This window comes from Anopheles bellator, chromosome 2, assembly GCF_943735745.2.
Source record: "Anopheles bellator chromosome 2, idAnoBellAS_SP24_06.2, whole genome shotgun sequence".
In the NCBI taxonomy this organism is placed as follows: domain Eukaryota; kingdom Metazoa; phylum Arthropoda; class Insecta; order Diptera; family Culicidae; genus Anopheles; species Anopheles bellator.
In genome coordinates this window covers 81,112,702-81,129,689 of record NC_071286.1, presented here as the reverse complement: position 1 = coordinate 81,129,689, position 16,988 = coordinate 81,112,702, and the positions used below count along the sequence as shown (strand labels likewise).

Here is a 16,988-nt window from a genome sequence, read left to right as displayed (position 1 = left end):
ACGTTCTAGTTTTTACAATTCCGTTGGTTAACAATTTAAAACCAACACTACCGTTATCTGCGAATTGATCCTTGCGTCTTTTCACGCGGTCCGGCCCCACGGGCCGGCGGCAAGAAGCAACAGCATCTTGTGACCGCCCGGGACTCGATGAAACTTTATTTCCCCACGCTTCGGTGCGGTTCTGCTTCGGTGAATTAATGCTCCGCTCGGTGTCACGCACGCCACACATCATGCCCGGGACACCGTACGACGGTCAGCGTCTTCCTTTATCTCGACCCAAGTTTGATTGTGCATCTCGCCCGGATTCATACGATCGTAACCCAAACTGGGGTCCAAGACCCTGAACCCGACCGTGGGATGTTGTGCATATTTTTGGGTATCATTTTTTGGGTTGCCGGTCTTCCCAGCGCACTGGTTCTGTGGCAACGACTGAAGTTGATTCGTCCCTTCGGAAATAAACAAAAACCTAGTGCCCCAGAAACAAATCGAAGAACGCCCCGTATCGACCCATTAGGGCACGCAAATTTATCGGCCGACACGTTTGTCATGCACTACAGCTCGTCGATTTTTTTGTCTCTTATTCTCCGAAAATACAGCCGGCCAATGCAATGGGGATGACAATTTATTAATAATCGTTCAACTTTATTCATTTCGTGTACCGCATCACCCAGCGTGGCCACCCAGCCTTTGCGCAGCTTGCGAGCTCAGGATTAATGCCCCTCGATGGAGTTATGAGTAATTATTGGGCAAAAGTTCGAACATTATTACCAGACCACCGGAAAATAATGCACCACTTTCATTGCATAAAACCCACTGATAAACTGCTTTGTGCGCGAATCCATCGTAAGCCCATCCTCGGTGGTGATGGATAAATTGAATTTTGTTGGACGGCCATGTAAATTGCGTTGTGTTATGCACAAAGCGGCTAGCTAATGTAATTACACGAAACAATTTATGCAAAGTTACATTTGATTTACATCTCTAACATCTTTTCCGGCTAGAGCACTGTCTATCGTACATCAAAACCGCCAATCAATAGAACCGATTGAATCGCTCGTCACTTCCGCAGCTTGTGTGTCTCGAACCATTCGTACATAATTATTTCCATTGTTCGATTGTAACATTGTTGGTAGGTTTTGTCTCCCGTCACTGTTGAAAGCTCAATCTGTACTGAGCCCTGTGTGCCGTTAGCAGCCTCGCCCACAACGAATCACGGCGAGTCTGTCAATTTTGTACGCCAACTCTCGTGCTGAACCACGGGCGAACCACTCGGCTTCACCCGCGACTGCGAATGTCAGAGAAATCCATCTTTTGCTGAACTCTTAACGCCGAGACGAGGCGAACTGGCACCAGTCGGTCGGTGGGTGGGGCCACGATGATTGGCTTACCACTTCACGATGGTAATCCGCGGCGGAAAAGTACAGGGTGAATGGGCCCCTGGAATACTCTGGCTCGTCGCGTTGGCGAGTGCTGCTGCTGGCACTTGAGTTCGCGCTGTCTTCAACATAAACCGTACTGTGCAAAGAATGTGTTTGCGAGAAAACGCCGGCAATCCTTTGCGCAAACCGCAAAACCGCTCACATGGTCGCTCCGCGGCAAGACGACCCGGGAACTTTCCGTTGATCAATATTCATAAGCGGCCCCCAGCTGACGCTCGATTAACGCGGCGAAGGTGCGAGATGCATTTTTGATGTGCAAGGACACGTCTGACGAAACGCGGACACCGGTGACCAGTCCCGGGGCAGAGCTATCGGTTGCAGTTGGGTGTTGTTTTTTGCTGTGTGTGACCGAGTTTGCGGAGCGTCATGTCCATGCGAGGTGGTTCATTTTTCTTTCCGCCTTTTTTTAGTGGAAAACGGATGAGTGGTAATTAATTTTGAAATGTTTACATTTTAAACGTTATATTTTTGCAATGCTGATGAAAGCGAACGCGAGCATATGCTTTATGTGTGCAGTGATGGTAGTTGAAATGAAACATTTATTATTATGTTTCCCCTTCTTTTATGATAATTAGGACTATCTCAATGAAGATTCCCAAATGTCCATTAACTTATTTGCCTTTTTGAGCCACACCGTTTTTATATTTCCGTCCTGCTGTTCGTGACTGCGCATCCTGTAACACGCCTTAGTGCAAGCGGCGTGTCTAGGACATCCACGGTTGGTACACATCTTCCCGTCCGGAACACGTCGGAAGTGCACCGCGGCAACGCCATTCGCCCGGAGGCTAATCTCCTGAATCGTGCCTCCCCACAGCAAACACCGTGCTCCGTGCCAGGTGAAGTCGATGGCCATTGCATACCATTTGGCTGAAGAATGTCAAAATTCCTTTCACCACCACCGGAACCGGCGCCAAGCGTTTCCGTTTTACTTGATAGCCTGCGGCCGGCCCGATGTGAGCGTGTCCTCGACGACCGAGGAGCGCCTTCGCCGGTGCATTAAACAGTCACGTTCCCGCGCCATCACCGGTGACATTTACCGGGGCGCCAGCCGGAAGTCGCCCTTGCAATGCGCACAGAACCTGCCTTTTTGGGGCATTTTAAGGACGCTTTTGCTCTCCGACTTTCCGCCACATACGTCCGATCAAAAGCAGGACCAAGCAAATTTGAGCTGACCATCTGCTCACGTCCCGCCGACCGAGGATACTATTTGGTTTCCGGGAATTAAATTTAACTCGACGTTATTTATTATGGACTCTGCCTGAGTCGCCTGAGCGATGAAATGGATGGCCGATGGATGATGGTTGTGCCATTTAGGACACTCGCTGCACATGGCTGGCCAGTGTCGCAACCTTTACCATTTAGACGCTGCTCTGCTCGGTGCAGGAAGTGAAACTTTGTCCTCTGATCCTGGCGGCCCTTAATTTCTAACAATATTTTGCTGGAGAATGAGAGGGACACATAGAGAGCGAACACTGCGGACAAACAAAAGCCAATTTAATCAGCCTCCATCCCATGGTGGTCCAAGCGAAAGCCCCAAACGCAATCTCCGTGTGGTGGTACCCGTGTGGGCTCGGATTGGCTCATAAACCAAAATTCGTCGGTCCCCCCGGAAAAGTACCGTCATGCAGTCACTGCTAGGGTTTCTCCGCCCATATGCGGGACATATGGGCGCCCGCATCAACCACCTTGTTGGGTTCGAGAAAAACCGAAAAACGGGCGGCAGGGTAAATGGTGGGGATGTAAAGCCTGTTCCGGTTCACGCCACTAGTGCGGTAAACAGAGACGTCACAAACATTTACGATACTGAATGAATCCTGAATGTGATTGTCGGCGCGAAAACTATTGCCCGGCAGAAATGGGGTTACAAGGGAGCCTGGGACAACTTTTTCTGCTTCGAAGATGTGCTTCGTTTTATTTTCCCCACTGTTTGCCGATACCGGTGAGTCATTTGCCGATGAGGCATCGTGTCGGCTGTTTGCCGAAGCCGAAGATGTCGTGGTTTCGGATCCGATTTGGATTACAATTTCAGGCACACTTCATGCCCCAGAGCCAGATTCCAGCGGCGCAGCAAAGCTGTTGCAGAGCGAAGCTAAATAAGCTAAATTTAACGATCTTCTTCTGCGGAGCCAGAGAAAAAGAAATCATGAAACCGGCGTCGCAGGCCCCCGGATTCTTGGAAGATTTAATTTCGATGGTCGAGACGCACGATTTTATTCCACATTCCACAAATGATTGCCGCGCGTGCCATATTACGGTGCCGCGAATGTAGAGCACTGATTTCGGAGCGAATTTTTCCTGTGAGCTTTCGCTCTTCTTGAGCATTGTTTGACTTTGACGGAAAACCCCAGACTTAAGTTACAGCACTCGACACTTTGTTATCCGACTTTTCCAATTTTGCTGCTGCCTAATTGAGTTAGAGTGACTTTTAAGCATTGTGCCGGCTGTTCCTTTTCCTTCGTACGTGCTTTGCGTCAAAAAAATGACAACATCCTGTTAACTTTCGTTTCATCTTCGGTCACACGTTCAGTTTACACCGGCGCCCGGCACAAAAGCGTAGACTGGTAGATTAATCAATTCCCGCGCCAAAGGAAATCGTTTTGAAGCAACAAAACACCACTCAAAACAAGCGAGGAGAGCACATTCATCAACCACCTTCCCCGTTCGCTCCTTGCGGGCTTCGTGGCTGAAGTGAAATTAAATTTTCCCCAAACGCTCTCGTTCGCTCTCCTCGCTTTGCTTACATCAAATATTGCGATACCGGAAATCGTGTCCCAAAGTTGCCGAGTAGCGGTCCCCTTTGATCTCCCCTTGCCCCCCCCCCCCCTCTCTCTCTCTCTCTCTATTTCTGTGCTGACACCGGAAAAGTTTCCCACACAACAACCCGGCGTAATGAACGCTCGGTGTACCGGTTGTTGTTGTCGCGCTGTACACTTTCGAACGCGCTGAGCCGGGATCGATTGTGATGTCATTATTCTTCTGCTATGTCCATGGTTTCTTTTGGCACGGTTTCAGTCAGCAGCTCTGTTCCGTGTGGGTAACAAAATTGCGAAAACAGAAACGACCCAACAACCCGTAAATGGTGCGATAAATTTTCAACCGGACATCTAAGGTGTGTTGTTGTTTCGTTACCTTTTTCTCCGCACTCACTTAACAACGAGACCGGTGGCCGTTTGGGCCATTTTCTTTATCTCTTCTTCGTGTTTCAAATTGTTTTTGATGCTGCGGCACCCGTGTTCCTCCGTTTCGCACCGTTTCGAGGATTTTTCCCCCATGCCCTGGCGTTTGTTATGATTATGTTTCCCAGCTTACGTACCCCGACGACTCCGGAAGAGCTCCCGGACCACCGTGGAGTCAGTCCCCGGGTCAGTTCCGCACACTTTTCGGGTCCACTCCCGGCTTGTAAGTACTGCTTTTCTATGGCGAATGAAAATTGTTCCTTCAGATGGAAACTTTGAATCCCTTTGTACCTTACTTTATGAGGAATGTTCAGCAAATCTTCAGCCCCTCTCCGTGCCCGAAGCCACCGCATAAAGGATAATTGTTTTTTTATCTCTCAGTTTGGGGGCTTTCCTCCGTTTTTTTCTTTCCTATTACTTTCGTGCCGTATCGACCACGAACATCGCGCCCCCCACAGACGGGCGTTGCTTTTCGTGGTGTATTGTGAGTGTTTTGACTAACTTTTGCTCCAATCATTTCTAGTATTCCCTCACGCTGGTACCGGGGGAAGAAAAGCCTCTCGTTTGCCTTACTTTTCCACTGTGATGGTGCCACAAATCTTTCAGTTTACTGATTCTATTACTTTAAACCTTTGGCCCAGCTAGCGGCAGTCGTAATTAGGGTAAATGAAACCCATTTTTGACGGCCTAATAGAAATTCAATTTCACATTATTGAGTTCCCGAGCGTTGAAAGGATTCCTTCTTTTGTAGAGGACAAACGTTAGTGTGCTCTTTTTCCGGTTTCTGTGAAACACCAGGCGCCTCCATCGTGCTCCATCATACACGTTTTATGGAGTAATTAATCGTGTCCACATTAGCGTCATCTTGTGATGTGTTTTTTTAGTGTGTTTTTAGAATGATTATCGCCGTGATGACTTTCAAATGGGTATTGAAATATTTTACGCAAACGACAGTCATTAATGGCGCTCGGACATATTCACCGGCCCGCTTCGCCGACCTTAAATATTCATGGAAGCCGCCATTCGGTTTGGGAGGAGTACAGTTGAATCTCATCACTAATTATTAATTTCGCGATGCATTCAAATTTGCCATCAATTGCCTCTTTACTTGCCCCATTTCAGCTGGTACATCCGAAACGGGGATTCATTTTCGTTTTTACTCTCTGCACCCAACAGTCAGCGATCGACGCCACAGAGGCCACACTGGACGGGAAGTGAAGTGAAAAAAGGGAAAAGCACGGACCGTCACGCAGCGTAGCAGTTTTTAAAGCAGCGATCCCGTCACGAAAAAACGATCACATCTCGCACCGTCGTCGGCCACCGGTTCGCTCGTTGCCCGCCCTTAATCTAAGACCCAACGATGGACTACATCAAAGAGCTCGACATCCGACTCGACAAGGAGTACTACTACGCGGGCGAAGTGCTCTCCGGGCGGGTAATAATGCACACGACGGAAAATTTCAAGCTAAAGTGTAAGTATCCCCTAAGTGCACGGGCATGTCTACGGGTGGCTTCCCTCCAGGGAGCGACCGCCCTAGCCCATAGGCCACACCGGTGGCCTTAATAATACTAGGATACTCCCTGGGTTCACTTGACGTGACGGTGACTGGCTGGAAACCCCGTGGGAAGCGGCTGAACAAACTCCTGACGGGGGCTCACCCCGTAGCGGGCGAGTCACTTGAGCGGGACGGCGCACTGGGAAATGTCACGTATATGACACGTCCTAACTTTTGCACAAATTGTGTTACTTTCGCTGGATAATCGATCATGAAAGGTTCGCAAGGGTCGCCTTCTTGACTTCCAGAGAAAATTACATTCTTCACCCTAATACAGCCGACATTCGGATCTAGCAAAACCGTTTGTCGGTCAGAATTGCGGAACCAGCATTTTGCAGCCGAAGAAACAAATGTAAACACCGAGACAGCTCGAAACCGTTTTCTCCAATCACTGGAATCCATCCTACGTGATAATGCTGACAAGGATCAAGATCAAGAAGAAGCGAGAATTCGCCTCTGGACCGAAATCCGTTCGGCAAACCTTTCCCGAACCCAATTCACCTTTCAACCCAACCCGGTCGGCGGGTCGTGTGCAATCTCGGCCCACCCCGGCCCATCTAACATATGTTCGCACAACGAAACTAGACCAAAGTCTGAGGCCTATGTCTTCGCCCGTTCTGAATCTTTCGCCCGATTTCCCCGACAGTGTGCCATCCCACGTCAACTTTGGTGGTAACTTTATCGTGAACAAATTTAAACAAGGCTGCCGGTTGGGCAGCATGATGCATGAGGCCTTTTTTCGGAGGTGTGGGCAACCCTCTTCCTACAATGACACGAATGCCATCGCTCTGGGGGTTGTCTCGGTTCGTGGTTAACCCGACCTTGTCTTCTCACAAACAAGGTGGCCCTTGCGTGGCGGGTCCTGTTCTAATCGTAAGTTTGGCCTCTCGGAACACCTTCTCGGGAGTTGGCAAGTTGGAAGAAAGGACACACATTCGACGGCCACCTCAGACGGCAATATCTGGGCGACGGTGCGGTGTCAGTGTTTGTTGCCAGGAAGCAGTCAGAATTTCGGGTCCGGTTGGAATTCCCATGTCTCGGAACGGCTGGGAGTGACAATGGCGGGCCGCTAACATGCGCTCGGCCATGTTCGTGCTCCGAAGAATCAAACATGCCTTCTGAGCAGGCATGCTGTCGCTGTTTCGGCTTGAATCAGAATAATGATGAGCGACCAGAGCACACGTGACAGTAAGGTTCGCTAGAGTCGTTTTATTCTTTCGTTTATTTCGTAATAGCTATATGTAGTTTGTTTAGTTAAAACGAATGTTACATTGCTTTTCTTTTTTCGGTATTATTTTTACTTTATCATTGGAAGAAACAAAATAGAAACAAAAATTGTCGGCCGCTATAGAAAGTGAACAGCTTATGGTCCAGGTAAAGCCAGCGCCCCATATACTGACGGCACAGCGAACTCAACCATGTGCTGTAAAAAGCAAACATACGTTCGTGTTTGTAGAAAATTTTCCCATTACTTCCCATTACATCGTTGGCATGTTTGTTGGCGGCATGTCCCCGCGCCCACCGATCGTGCGCGGAGGAGAACGAAAGCCGCGGTCTTCCCGGTTATGCTGCACCCTAATGCTCCCCTAACATAACAACACCCTTCGCTATCTCTCTTCACAGCCATCCGGTTGCAGCTGCGGGGCAAAGCTCACGTCGAGTGGAAGGTGTTTGTGTCCGGAGACAAAAGAACGGTAATTACGTCCCCCGCCAACCGCCACCCAATCCCTGCCCCTGTCACGTGTCCCCGCCGTGTGTCGATCGTACCTTTGTCTCCCATTTTTATGCCCCACTTTCGACAGACCCATCCCAAAAGTCCTTCCGCGAGCGAGTTTGTGGCCAAGTTTTTCATGCTAAACGGTAAACAACTTCGGCGCTGTGGCGTTTATGTTTCCCTTCCCATCGACCACCCCCTTCTCTGCCAGAAAAACGAACGAAACAATTGCGAATTGCGAGAGCGTTTTTCTCGCCGAACCATAAATCAGATACGCTGTGGGTGTGTTGTTTTTGAGTTCAACGTTAAAACATACTTTTACCACCAGGAGCACGGGATGAACACATCGAACTGTACCCGGCTCACAAGTAATCTGTGTCCGCTGTTTGTGTTTTGGGTTGGGCTTTATAAGACCGATTCTTCACCGATGTCTGGCTCCGGGCGTGTTACGTTTGGGGAAGATTTGATTCACTTTCGTCGCAGACTCTTTGTCTGTTCGTTAACTGGAAACCCTGGTTCCAATTTTGTCTTGTACCTCCAAAAAGGAATTATTGAAAATTTTCGACCCAATACCGCAATCACCAATAAAAATGGGCTGGACCGGAAAATCTTGTTAAGTGGCGCAGCAGTGTCGACCACAAACCGTTTGTAAGTGTCCCTTACGCTTCCGGTTTTGGGTAAAGTTTAATGGGACCTGCGCCGAAAGTTGCTCGCGCCTTCCGGGTGGTTCTGGGCGAGCGGCCAAATTAATGACAGTTCCGGGAGGGTAGTTTTGGAAAGTGCCCAAAGTTCAAATTACCCACAAGCCGTAGTTGTATAGTTTTGGGGCCAAAGCGGTGAAATTGAGGAAGCAAATTGTCGCGCAAAAGCAATGGAAACCGTTACATTACGGGTCCATTTGTATGCAGGGTGGAGTTAATTTCTTGCTCTTGAATGGTTTCGTGTAAGGAAAAAGCGGCCTCATTACGGCCACATGCTGCACAGGCACGTAATTCCGCCACCCGCGGGACATGTACAATTTACCTGACGTTCATACTCCAAGGAGAAACTTTTCCAAACACTTCACACTACTCGATTCGCTTTCGACTTTTTTACCGTAATTAAACGAAAAGAAAAAAGAGATATATTCTTTTCAGTAAAAGTAATTCAAACCACTTTAAGCAAAAATATTTTATGGGGAATATTCTTTTCATCGGTCAAACTCCGAACCATCATTATCCCACTCATTTGTGAAAAAAGGACGTAAAACCCGCAACGCGCAGTCATTTTTTGTTTCGTTTATAACCTTGAAATTGTACAATGTTGCAACATCTAAAAGCCCGTTATTCGTCGGCCGTGAGTCAGCGGCATTGGCCAGTTGATAGTTCAGTGTTATGCGAATCCCGATGTTTGTGCCAACACTCTTCAAACACTACACTTGCTTCACCGCCCGACGGATCGGTCGGTGCGAAGCGATTGAGTGAGTGGCCAACGTTTTTTGAATGTAGACATTCATTCCGAAAGCTGCTCACTCATCAGCTAATCCAAGCTCCGTCCGGTTCCCACAGCACTGGCCGCCCTTGGCTAAGGGTCCGAGGGCCTTGCGAAATGCGCATTATGCTAACGTGCCCAAGCGATGGTCGTTGGATCGGGACCGGGTGCTCTGGGCTTATGCTGCTTCCGGTTCTTTTGTTCATTTTTTTTTCTAACCGAGTATCGTGATCCGTCCCGCATCACGACCAAACGTTTTGCATTTTTTGTGAGATTTGCATACTTATTATAAATTGGAAATCCTTTTTTTTGGGCACAATCAACCAAAAAGTGGAACGTTAGTCAAAAGCAAAAGGCAAAATGTTGTTAAAAAACAGCTGCAAATAAATAGCGGAGCGGATGGACACGCTGGAATTGCGATCAATTTTGTTTACAGGAAAACTTTTCAATTTTGCGTATCTGTTCGCACACTCCCCTTTTCATTTTTAAACAATTAAATTTAAACATTTTAAACAAAGTGTCCCGCACCCCCCTATGAATTCTGTCCGTTCTGTTTGTCTCTTAGCCCGTCAAAGCGTCGTTTTGATTACCGTTTATCATCCCGTGATGAAGCTGTGCCGGAACCCATTCCTCGATCCTCCACAGCCCTCACCAAATCTCACGCACCGTGTTTGGTCCCTCTTTTTTTACAAAAACGTCACAAAATAAACAAAATGTAGGTTAAGGATGACCAGATCTACATCGACGAGCGGGCCGTGATCTGGGGCGAGCGGGCCGGCGATGGTCTGGACGTGAGCGTCCCGGTGCTTGTACGTGGCCAGCATCAGTTCCCGTTCCGGTTCAACATTCCCGAAACCAACCTGCCCTGTAGCTTCGAGTCACGTGCCTGTTACATCCGTTATTTCGTCAAGGTAAGAGCATCGCCGGGCCATAGGTGGGAATTTTCAGAAGGGTCGTCCTTTGTTATCGCCCTAATCCGGCAACCCTAAGCAACGACAGATTGACGACGGACGTAGAGGGACCCCATTCGGTGGCACTGGCCGCCGATGATGAAGAGGGTTTAGTAGATTGGAGAAAGTCATGAAAAAGGATTGAAAATTGATTCCCACCATTTCCACCAGCCAGTCGGCCATCAGACTGACAGCCAGACAGACAAGGTGCACAAGCGACACTCCGGCGCCGACGTACGCCGTTTCCCATTACCTTGGCAACCGGGACGTAATATAGAGTAAATTAACATGAAAACTCACTCACATCAGGTGCCACCTGCGCATTTCCAGCCACTCGACCCAACACGGCACAGAGCCTGTGTGGCGACATGCCGTCGAATAATAATGCTAATAAAAACGCTTTACCAACGCGGTGTCCTTAGAGGAGGATTGCGCTGGGAGCTGAGGGGCGGGGCCGGGCCGATTTACGTTGGCCCGTTGGCCGACAATTGAAACATATCAGCCCATCCCACCGGCCAACCTCGCTATCGATCGAGGACACTTCTCATCGCTTGCGGAAAAAAGCGCAGGGCTCACCGGCTACGACTATCGAGTCCTGCGGTTTAGCTCGCTCCCTTTTTGACATGTGCCCTGTGCAAAGTGTGCGCTGTGTCCGAAAGCTCTACAAGCATACGCCTCCTGCGATAACGTGACACTCTTTCGCAGCATCCGCGAGAGTATAAAACATTTATTCTGCTCCCTCCTTTGCTCGAGGCTTAGAAGATGGGGTACCCTAGGCCCTTGGCCGCAGAGGTCCCGCCGTTTTCCCACAACCATTCCTTCGAGAAAACTTTGCATGAGTCGATTCTTCGCGCAGTGAGCAAAAATCCAATCACCAGACCATTTTTGTGATTGATTTACAATTCGTTCGCCACCTTCATCGCAGCCAAGCGAGATTTATGCTCGCGCCGCAAAGTCGCCAGCTGGTGACAAGCGGTCGATGGAGCGAATTTTGGGCCACACAAAAAGAAAAGAACGGAAGCCATTTTGGGCACCGGTTCTAGGGCTGAGTGGCCCCATAATGATGTCAGCCGCCCGGTTTTGAGAAAATGGCACTGAAGAGTGTCATGTCAGAGAGTGTGGGGCAATGGATAATTCATTACCGACAGAACGTTACTTTCTATCGATCGCCGTGTCCGAAAGGGTTACCTGAAACGAGTCGCCGAGTGCAGTAACGACGTGATGACATCACTTTACAGTGGACAATAATTTGACCCGCCATCCGGACGCGATCGATTCGCTTCGACACAGCTTTTGGGCGGGGATTATTTGTCACAACCAGATCCGTCGATCCGTTAATTTTCGTCCGAAACGGAGCGTTTCACGGAACTGATTCAATATTCATCGAGCCTCGGAAGCGCTCGGCTACTTCGAACTTGCTGGGTAATGTCGAAACATTTTGTTGTGTAACTATGATTTTGTAAATAGCACGCCATCCGGTGGGCTAGTGGAGCCGGATCCGAAAAGTCTAGTTTTCTCAACAACTCGGTGACAAGTCCGCCTTTTCCGCAACGGTTGGCCAGCTGTGATGACACAAAGTATGCCCCACAGACCGTACCCGTACTCATCTGGTAACACTCCTTACACATTCCTGTTAAACCCTCCGGATGCAGTATAAAGGGCGGATGAATAAGTAGTTCAGCAAGCATTTTGATGAATGTTGATAAATATTGTTTCGAAGTTTAGTATAATTAAGTCTAATAAGTTCCAACACAGTATTTGCCAACGACTAAACTTCGTAATGTGATGCGATATGATAGAAACAGTAAGGGTTTCGTGCTTGGATGTAGGACATGAATTCATAGGACTAATGGATTGGTGACGAAAATGGAATAAATAAGCAAAAATAACCAGCAACATGAATTTTTAAAATACATCTTAACCATTTACCGACCCACCTGTTCGTCCTGGTCAGCTTGAGCTCTGGCATCGTGTACCCACTTACTCTCTCTCTCTCTCTCTCTCTATCTCATTGTCTTTCTTTTTCCCTTCACAAACACACCATCCGAACTCGGGCTGGCCTCGGTCCGGTTTAGGTTACGATTGACATACCGTACGCTTCGCCACCACAAGGAATCAAGTACTTCACCATCATCGGACCACACATAGACTGCATGGACGAGCAATATCTGGTAAGTGCGGCGGTCCGGTGGGCGGTCTCCAGTGACTTTGCCACTGAGTGAGTAGATTATTATCGGGCCGCAAAATTAAGCCCACTCAGTAGCAGCAGCACCAGCGCTGAACGAACGGAAGGACCCAGACCGGTTCATTTGATTAGTGTCGGTGGCGGAGAAACAGTTTTTCCGAGCGGTTGCTGACTCCTGATTGCCTCAACTTGATCGCTTTACTTGCAGAAACCGGTGTCGGGGCAGGACAAGAAGGTGCGGTGCTGCCTCTGCTGCGCCAAGGGTCCCGTCACGCTGAGGTAAGTCCGTCCTGCTATTTGGTTTTTCGATGTTCTGCTTTTCTTCTCCTTGTTCGAGAGGTCTCTCCGAACGGGGCTGGGCCGGCCGTCGTGACCTTTGCAGGCCTTGGGGTTAAATTGTGAGTTTCCGGTCGGAACCGTGGCCCGTTCCACTACCTCTTCCATGAGTGTGGAGATAAATGATTCCATTCAGCGGCACCAAATTGAGTTTGCCCAATTTTGACAAAAACCAATTCATTGCCATCGCGCAAATGTGCCAGGTACCGTGGGAGACATTTTAAATTGCGTTTTGGGGAACAAAACGCTTCCTGAAGGTACTGCAAATGGAAGCATATTTGAAACGAGCTCGCTCACAGCACAGGACTAATGCGACTGCTAACGTGGCGTTAGCAACGGCAGGTGCTCCGAGGTCACACAAAGCTCAATTAAGCCAATTGATCTCTAGCCCTGTCGCTTTCATACACAGCTCTAGACTCGCAATCCAGCAAATTGTAGTGACATTTGAGCCACCTGTTCCCGAGTGTGATTTGAGTGAACATTGAGCGACCGCTCGGGAAAAGCATTTCCATTTCACTTCTGAGCCGCCTCACTAGGCTCTGGTGGGGTATATTCGGTTGGCGCTAATAGTTTGCCACTGTGGGATTTGCAACAGCGAAACCTCCCAGCTAGCATTCATTTCATCGGCGTTGTGTCGGAGATATCCTGCACCACCACCCTAACCTATCAGGACTGGCCGTGACTAACACTGTACACCTGGCTCCCCACAGCTGTTCCCTCGACCGGACCGCCTTCTGCTGCGGCGAGACGCTGAAGCTGAAATCAATAATCGACAATCAGGGCGAGGAAGCGGTCAAGCTGAAGGTACGCCTGCTGCAGTACTGCGAGTTCTTCGTCGAGCGCGGCGTCCTGGGCGTTACGAAGGAGGTGCAGCATCTGGTGGTGGAGTACAAGGGCGAAACGGTGGTCCCGAACGAGCGGCAGGATACGTGCGCGAGCCTACGCATCCCGACCGTGCCGACCACCATGATGGGCGTGTGTCGATTGGCACAGATCTACTACACCCTCGTGGTAAGTGCAGTGCCAAGTGATTCTCCTCAAAACCGCAGCCAACGCCGTCATTCGCAGAGGTGCATGGGCACCGCACCGTACCTAAGAGTCTAATGACCCTTATGCCTACAGTGTAGAGCTCCAGCGAGGTTCCGGGTTAAAAGCTTACAGGCTCGATGACGGCCCACTCTGCCAGGGAGTGACCGTGGTGTGCGTAATACAGGAGTGCCATCCACGGTGCCATTGCGGTTAGCGTAGCTGAATGCATCACAAATTATGCTTTTAAGGACCACGACCAGGCTGCGGTTGTTTGACTGGCAGTTGTTACGGGGCCGCTTCTTCCAACTCATCTGTGCACTCTGAATTGTTTATTACGGGTTTTCATTTCCTTAAGACTGCCATTTATTCAAACTGTAACTCGTCGTAATTTGTAACTCAATGTTAATACTAGATCAAATCTAGTATTTTAATTTCCTATTTTATATGTTTCCTTTGCATGACAAAGAAAATGTCCACTGAACAAACTAATGCGCAGTGCGCGAGGAACCGGTGCAAATCCGTGGCATCGAAATCGCGCCGTTGTGCGAAAAAAACCTACTTTCCCAAACCCGGAAAACCGCGCGAAAAATCAATTAAATCCGTTCCTCGTTCCTCGTGCGGAAATGACCGACAGATGCGGTGGGCAAATAATAGCTGACGGGAAGGACCAAAGGGCCCCTCCGGTCCCGACGCCGCTGCTCATCGACCTGCCGCCGATCGGCAAAGGATCAATTAATTGCACATGGGATTAGGTCCGGACCCAGTTCGCTCCGAGCTTGCTACACAATCTATACCCAAGTTTCCCCCCAAGCGACTCCCTCGCACTTTCTGTCTCTTTGTGGGCTCACCGCGGATGGCTTCAATAATACCAGTGAACCACTTTCGATAATGTTGAAAACAAATCCACCGCCAGCTCTACCACGCGTCACATCCGGTTCCGCCGGGCCCGGGTTTTGCAACGGGTTGTCTAATTTAATCGCCTCCGGTTTGCTTTCCCTTTCCTCGCACCACCCGCATCAGGCCTGCCTGGAGTTCGATAAATCGGGCGATGATTTGCAGATTAACTTCCCCATCACGATCGGCACGGTGCCGTTCCGAATACCGAACAGCAATCTGCAGCCCCACATCGGATACGGTGAGTAGTGGGACCTCGAGTTGCATAAGACCAGACCAGTGCAACCTGTACCTGTACCCGGTGACAAGCAGGTCGATAGCGCCCTTTATTCCTGCCCTTATCCGTTTTATCGTTTCCTTTTATCGTCCGTTTCACCGCGCTCCAGGGTTCTTGTGTTCCAGGCTTGGTTCGTAAGATGCTGCGAAGGCGAAGTGAGGCCTCGTGGCTGAATGCAACACAAATCGGCCATGTAACAAGCGATGACGCTGTAAGCGTTGCCGGAAGTAGCCGGAAGTCTGGCGCTGGCAGCCAGTTGCAGCCAACGTGGAAAGCTTAAAATAATTCACTTTCGAGATTGGAAAAGTTTCACCAGACGAAGCAATTTGCGCATAGCCGCACAGAAAACGGACCATGAAATGGACGTTTGTAGGGGGACCGGGAGAAATATTGTTTCATTTCTATTTGAATCGCTGCTTAAAACAGTGAAACTTACCTTTTGGTGTTAGGTGAATAATGAATAAGTAAGATCCAAAGTTTAGAAATAGGTAAGATAATATTCCCCACAAATTTGATAGCAAAGCGAAACATCGTCGGTTCTTCGTCAGTTTTTCCCGATATGCTTATTGAAGACGCTGTTGTGCTTCGTTTCCTTATCATTGAGTGATGTGATCACACTTGCCTGAAAGGAATCCGTTTTAATGCCCATAAACCGTTTACCAAAGCCAGATCCCGTGCCTTCCATTCAATCTGTTCCGTTTCGGGAAGATTATGGTGTCCCGTGTGCGATTACTTTAAACGACCCAAAACCCTACGCCATAAATGAAAAAGGGTTCACATCCTGCTCTTGACCCTTCAGACGCGGACAGAGCGGATAGGTTTTTGTTAGTTTTACGACCGTTACGTCCTTTTTCGTCCAAAACCCGAAACGAAATGTTAGCGCTCTCCATCAGGCGGGCATTAGGACGAGGCGCAAAGAAACACAGCAGGACATGTCTTCATCAGAATGGCCCGCCCGATCGATTGTCCGCTTCTTAAAGAACACGTTTTCTTTCGCAGATGTGGCCATCGACCACGTTGAAGGCGGCATCTACATCGGTCCGGAGTTTCTGCTCGGTGAGGTGTACGACGGGTGTAACGTGAGCGACAACGAGCACCGGGACGTGGCTCCCCTGTACCGGCCCGTCTACCTGAACGTGGTCCGCAGCTCGCAGCAAATATCGGCCAAAGCCGTGGAACGTAACAACCGACGGCAGTCGGCATCGGCCGCGCTCGGAGGTTGCCAAACGGCCTCCGACAGCGGCGCAGGGGCGAGTAGCAGCTCCGGTGGAGCGAACGGTGGCAGCGGAGAGCCACTTCAACGCTTCCGGAAGTAGATCCGGAGCCACGTCACCCGCGCAAAGTCGTTGAGTCAGATCGGTCGAGATATTTGTCCCCACGATAGGAGGACCTTTTTCGAAGCACCGTTCCCGACACTTTGCGTTGAATGTTGGCAGTGTTTGTGTTTGTGGTCGCGGCAGAGCTTTAAATTGTAATGTTTAACACACGTGAAGAAAATGGCGAAGGAGCTCGAGCTAGGCAAACGTTTTTAGGACTTTTTACGTCTCTCTCTCTCGCTCGCTCTCTCTCCCTCTCTCTCTCTCTCTCTGTCTCTCTCTCTGGTGTTGTTTGGTGTGTGTTATTTATGATATTGACTCCCCCTGGTTCTGTTTTCTCGTGTCCTGTGCGTACCCTCGAATCGGGTTGCTCGTAGTGGCCAGTGTCTTACCAAGACAGTCCGCGGTCTGCCGGATAATTCGGCTAAGGTTTCATGGAGTTGCAGATCGCAAACCACTCTCGCAAGCAAGCGACAGTAAAATGAAAGAAACAATAGCATAAACTTTACCCTCATATTTTTGCTTCCTTTCATGTCACGATCGACGATCGAATCGGTAAACTATGATCTAGTTAACGGCCGGTGGGTAGTACAAAGCAAACCCGAGAGATCCAGTGTTTAAGATGGTTCGTAATAAAGTTTATAGA

General features: G+C 49.3%; 1 protein-coding gene across 1 annotated transcript; it reads left to right on the top strand.

The window, feature by feature from the left end:
• The first annotated feature begins 5,975 nt into the window (after nt 1–5,975).
• Nucleotides 5,976–16,649, top strand: LOC131210982 (arrestin domain-containing protein 3-like). Its single transcript, XM_058204317.1, has 8 exons — nt 5,976–6,087; nt 7,795–7,865; nt 10,075–10,266; nt 12,381–12,476; nt 12,699–12,769; nt 13,537–13,837; nt 14,876–14,990; nt 16,026–16,649. Exons 1-8 carry the CDS (start codon nt 5,976–5,978, stop codon nt 16,340–16,342), a joined length of 1,275 nt encoding a protein of 424 aa, XP_058060300.1. The 3' UTR covers nt 16,343–16,649.
• Nucleotides 16,650–16,988: the final 339 nt, after the last annotated feature.

Excerpts from the sequence above, each read along its gene's own strand:
- LOC131210982 (XM_058204317.1), top strand. The coding sequence starts at position 5,976 with ATGGACTACATCAAAGAGCTCGACATCCGACTCGACAAGGAGTACTAC. Across the intron at positions 7,866-10,074 it reads TGTCCGGAGACAAAAGAACG|GTTAAGGATGACCAGATCTA; the intron begins GTAATTACGTCC and ends AACAAAATGTAG. Across the intron at positions 13,838-14,875 it reads AGATCTACTACACCCTCGTG|GCCTGCCTGGAGTTCGATAA; the intron begins GTAAGTGCAGTG and ends CACCCGCATCAG.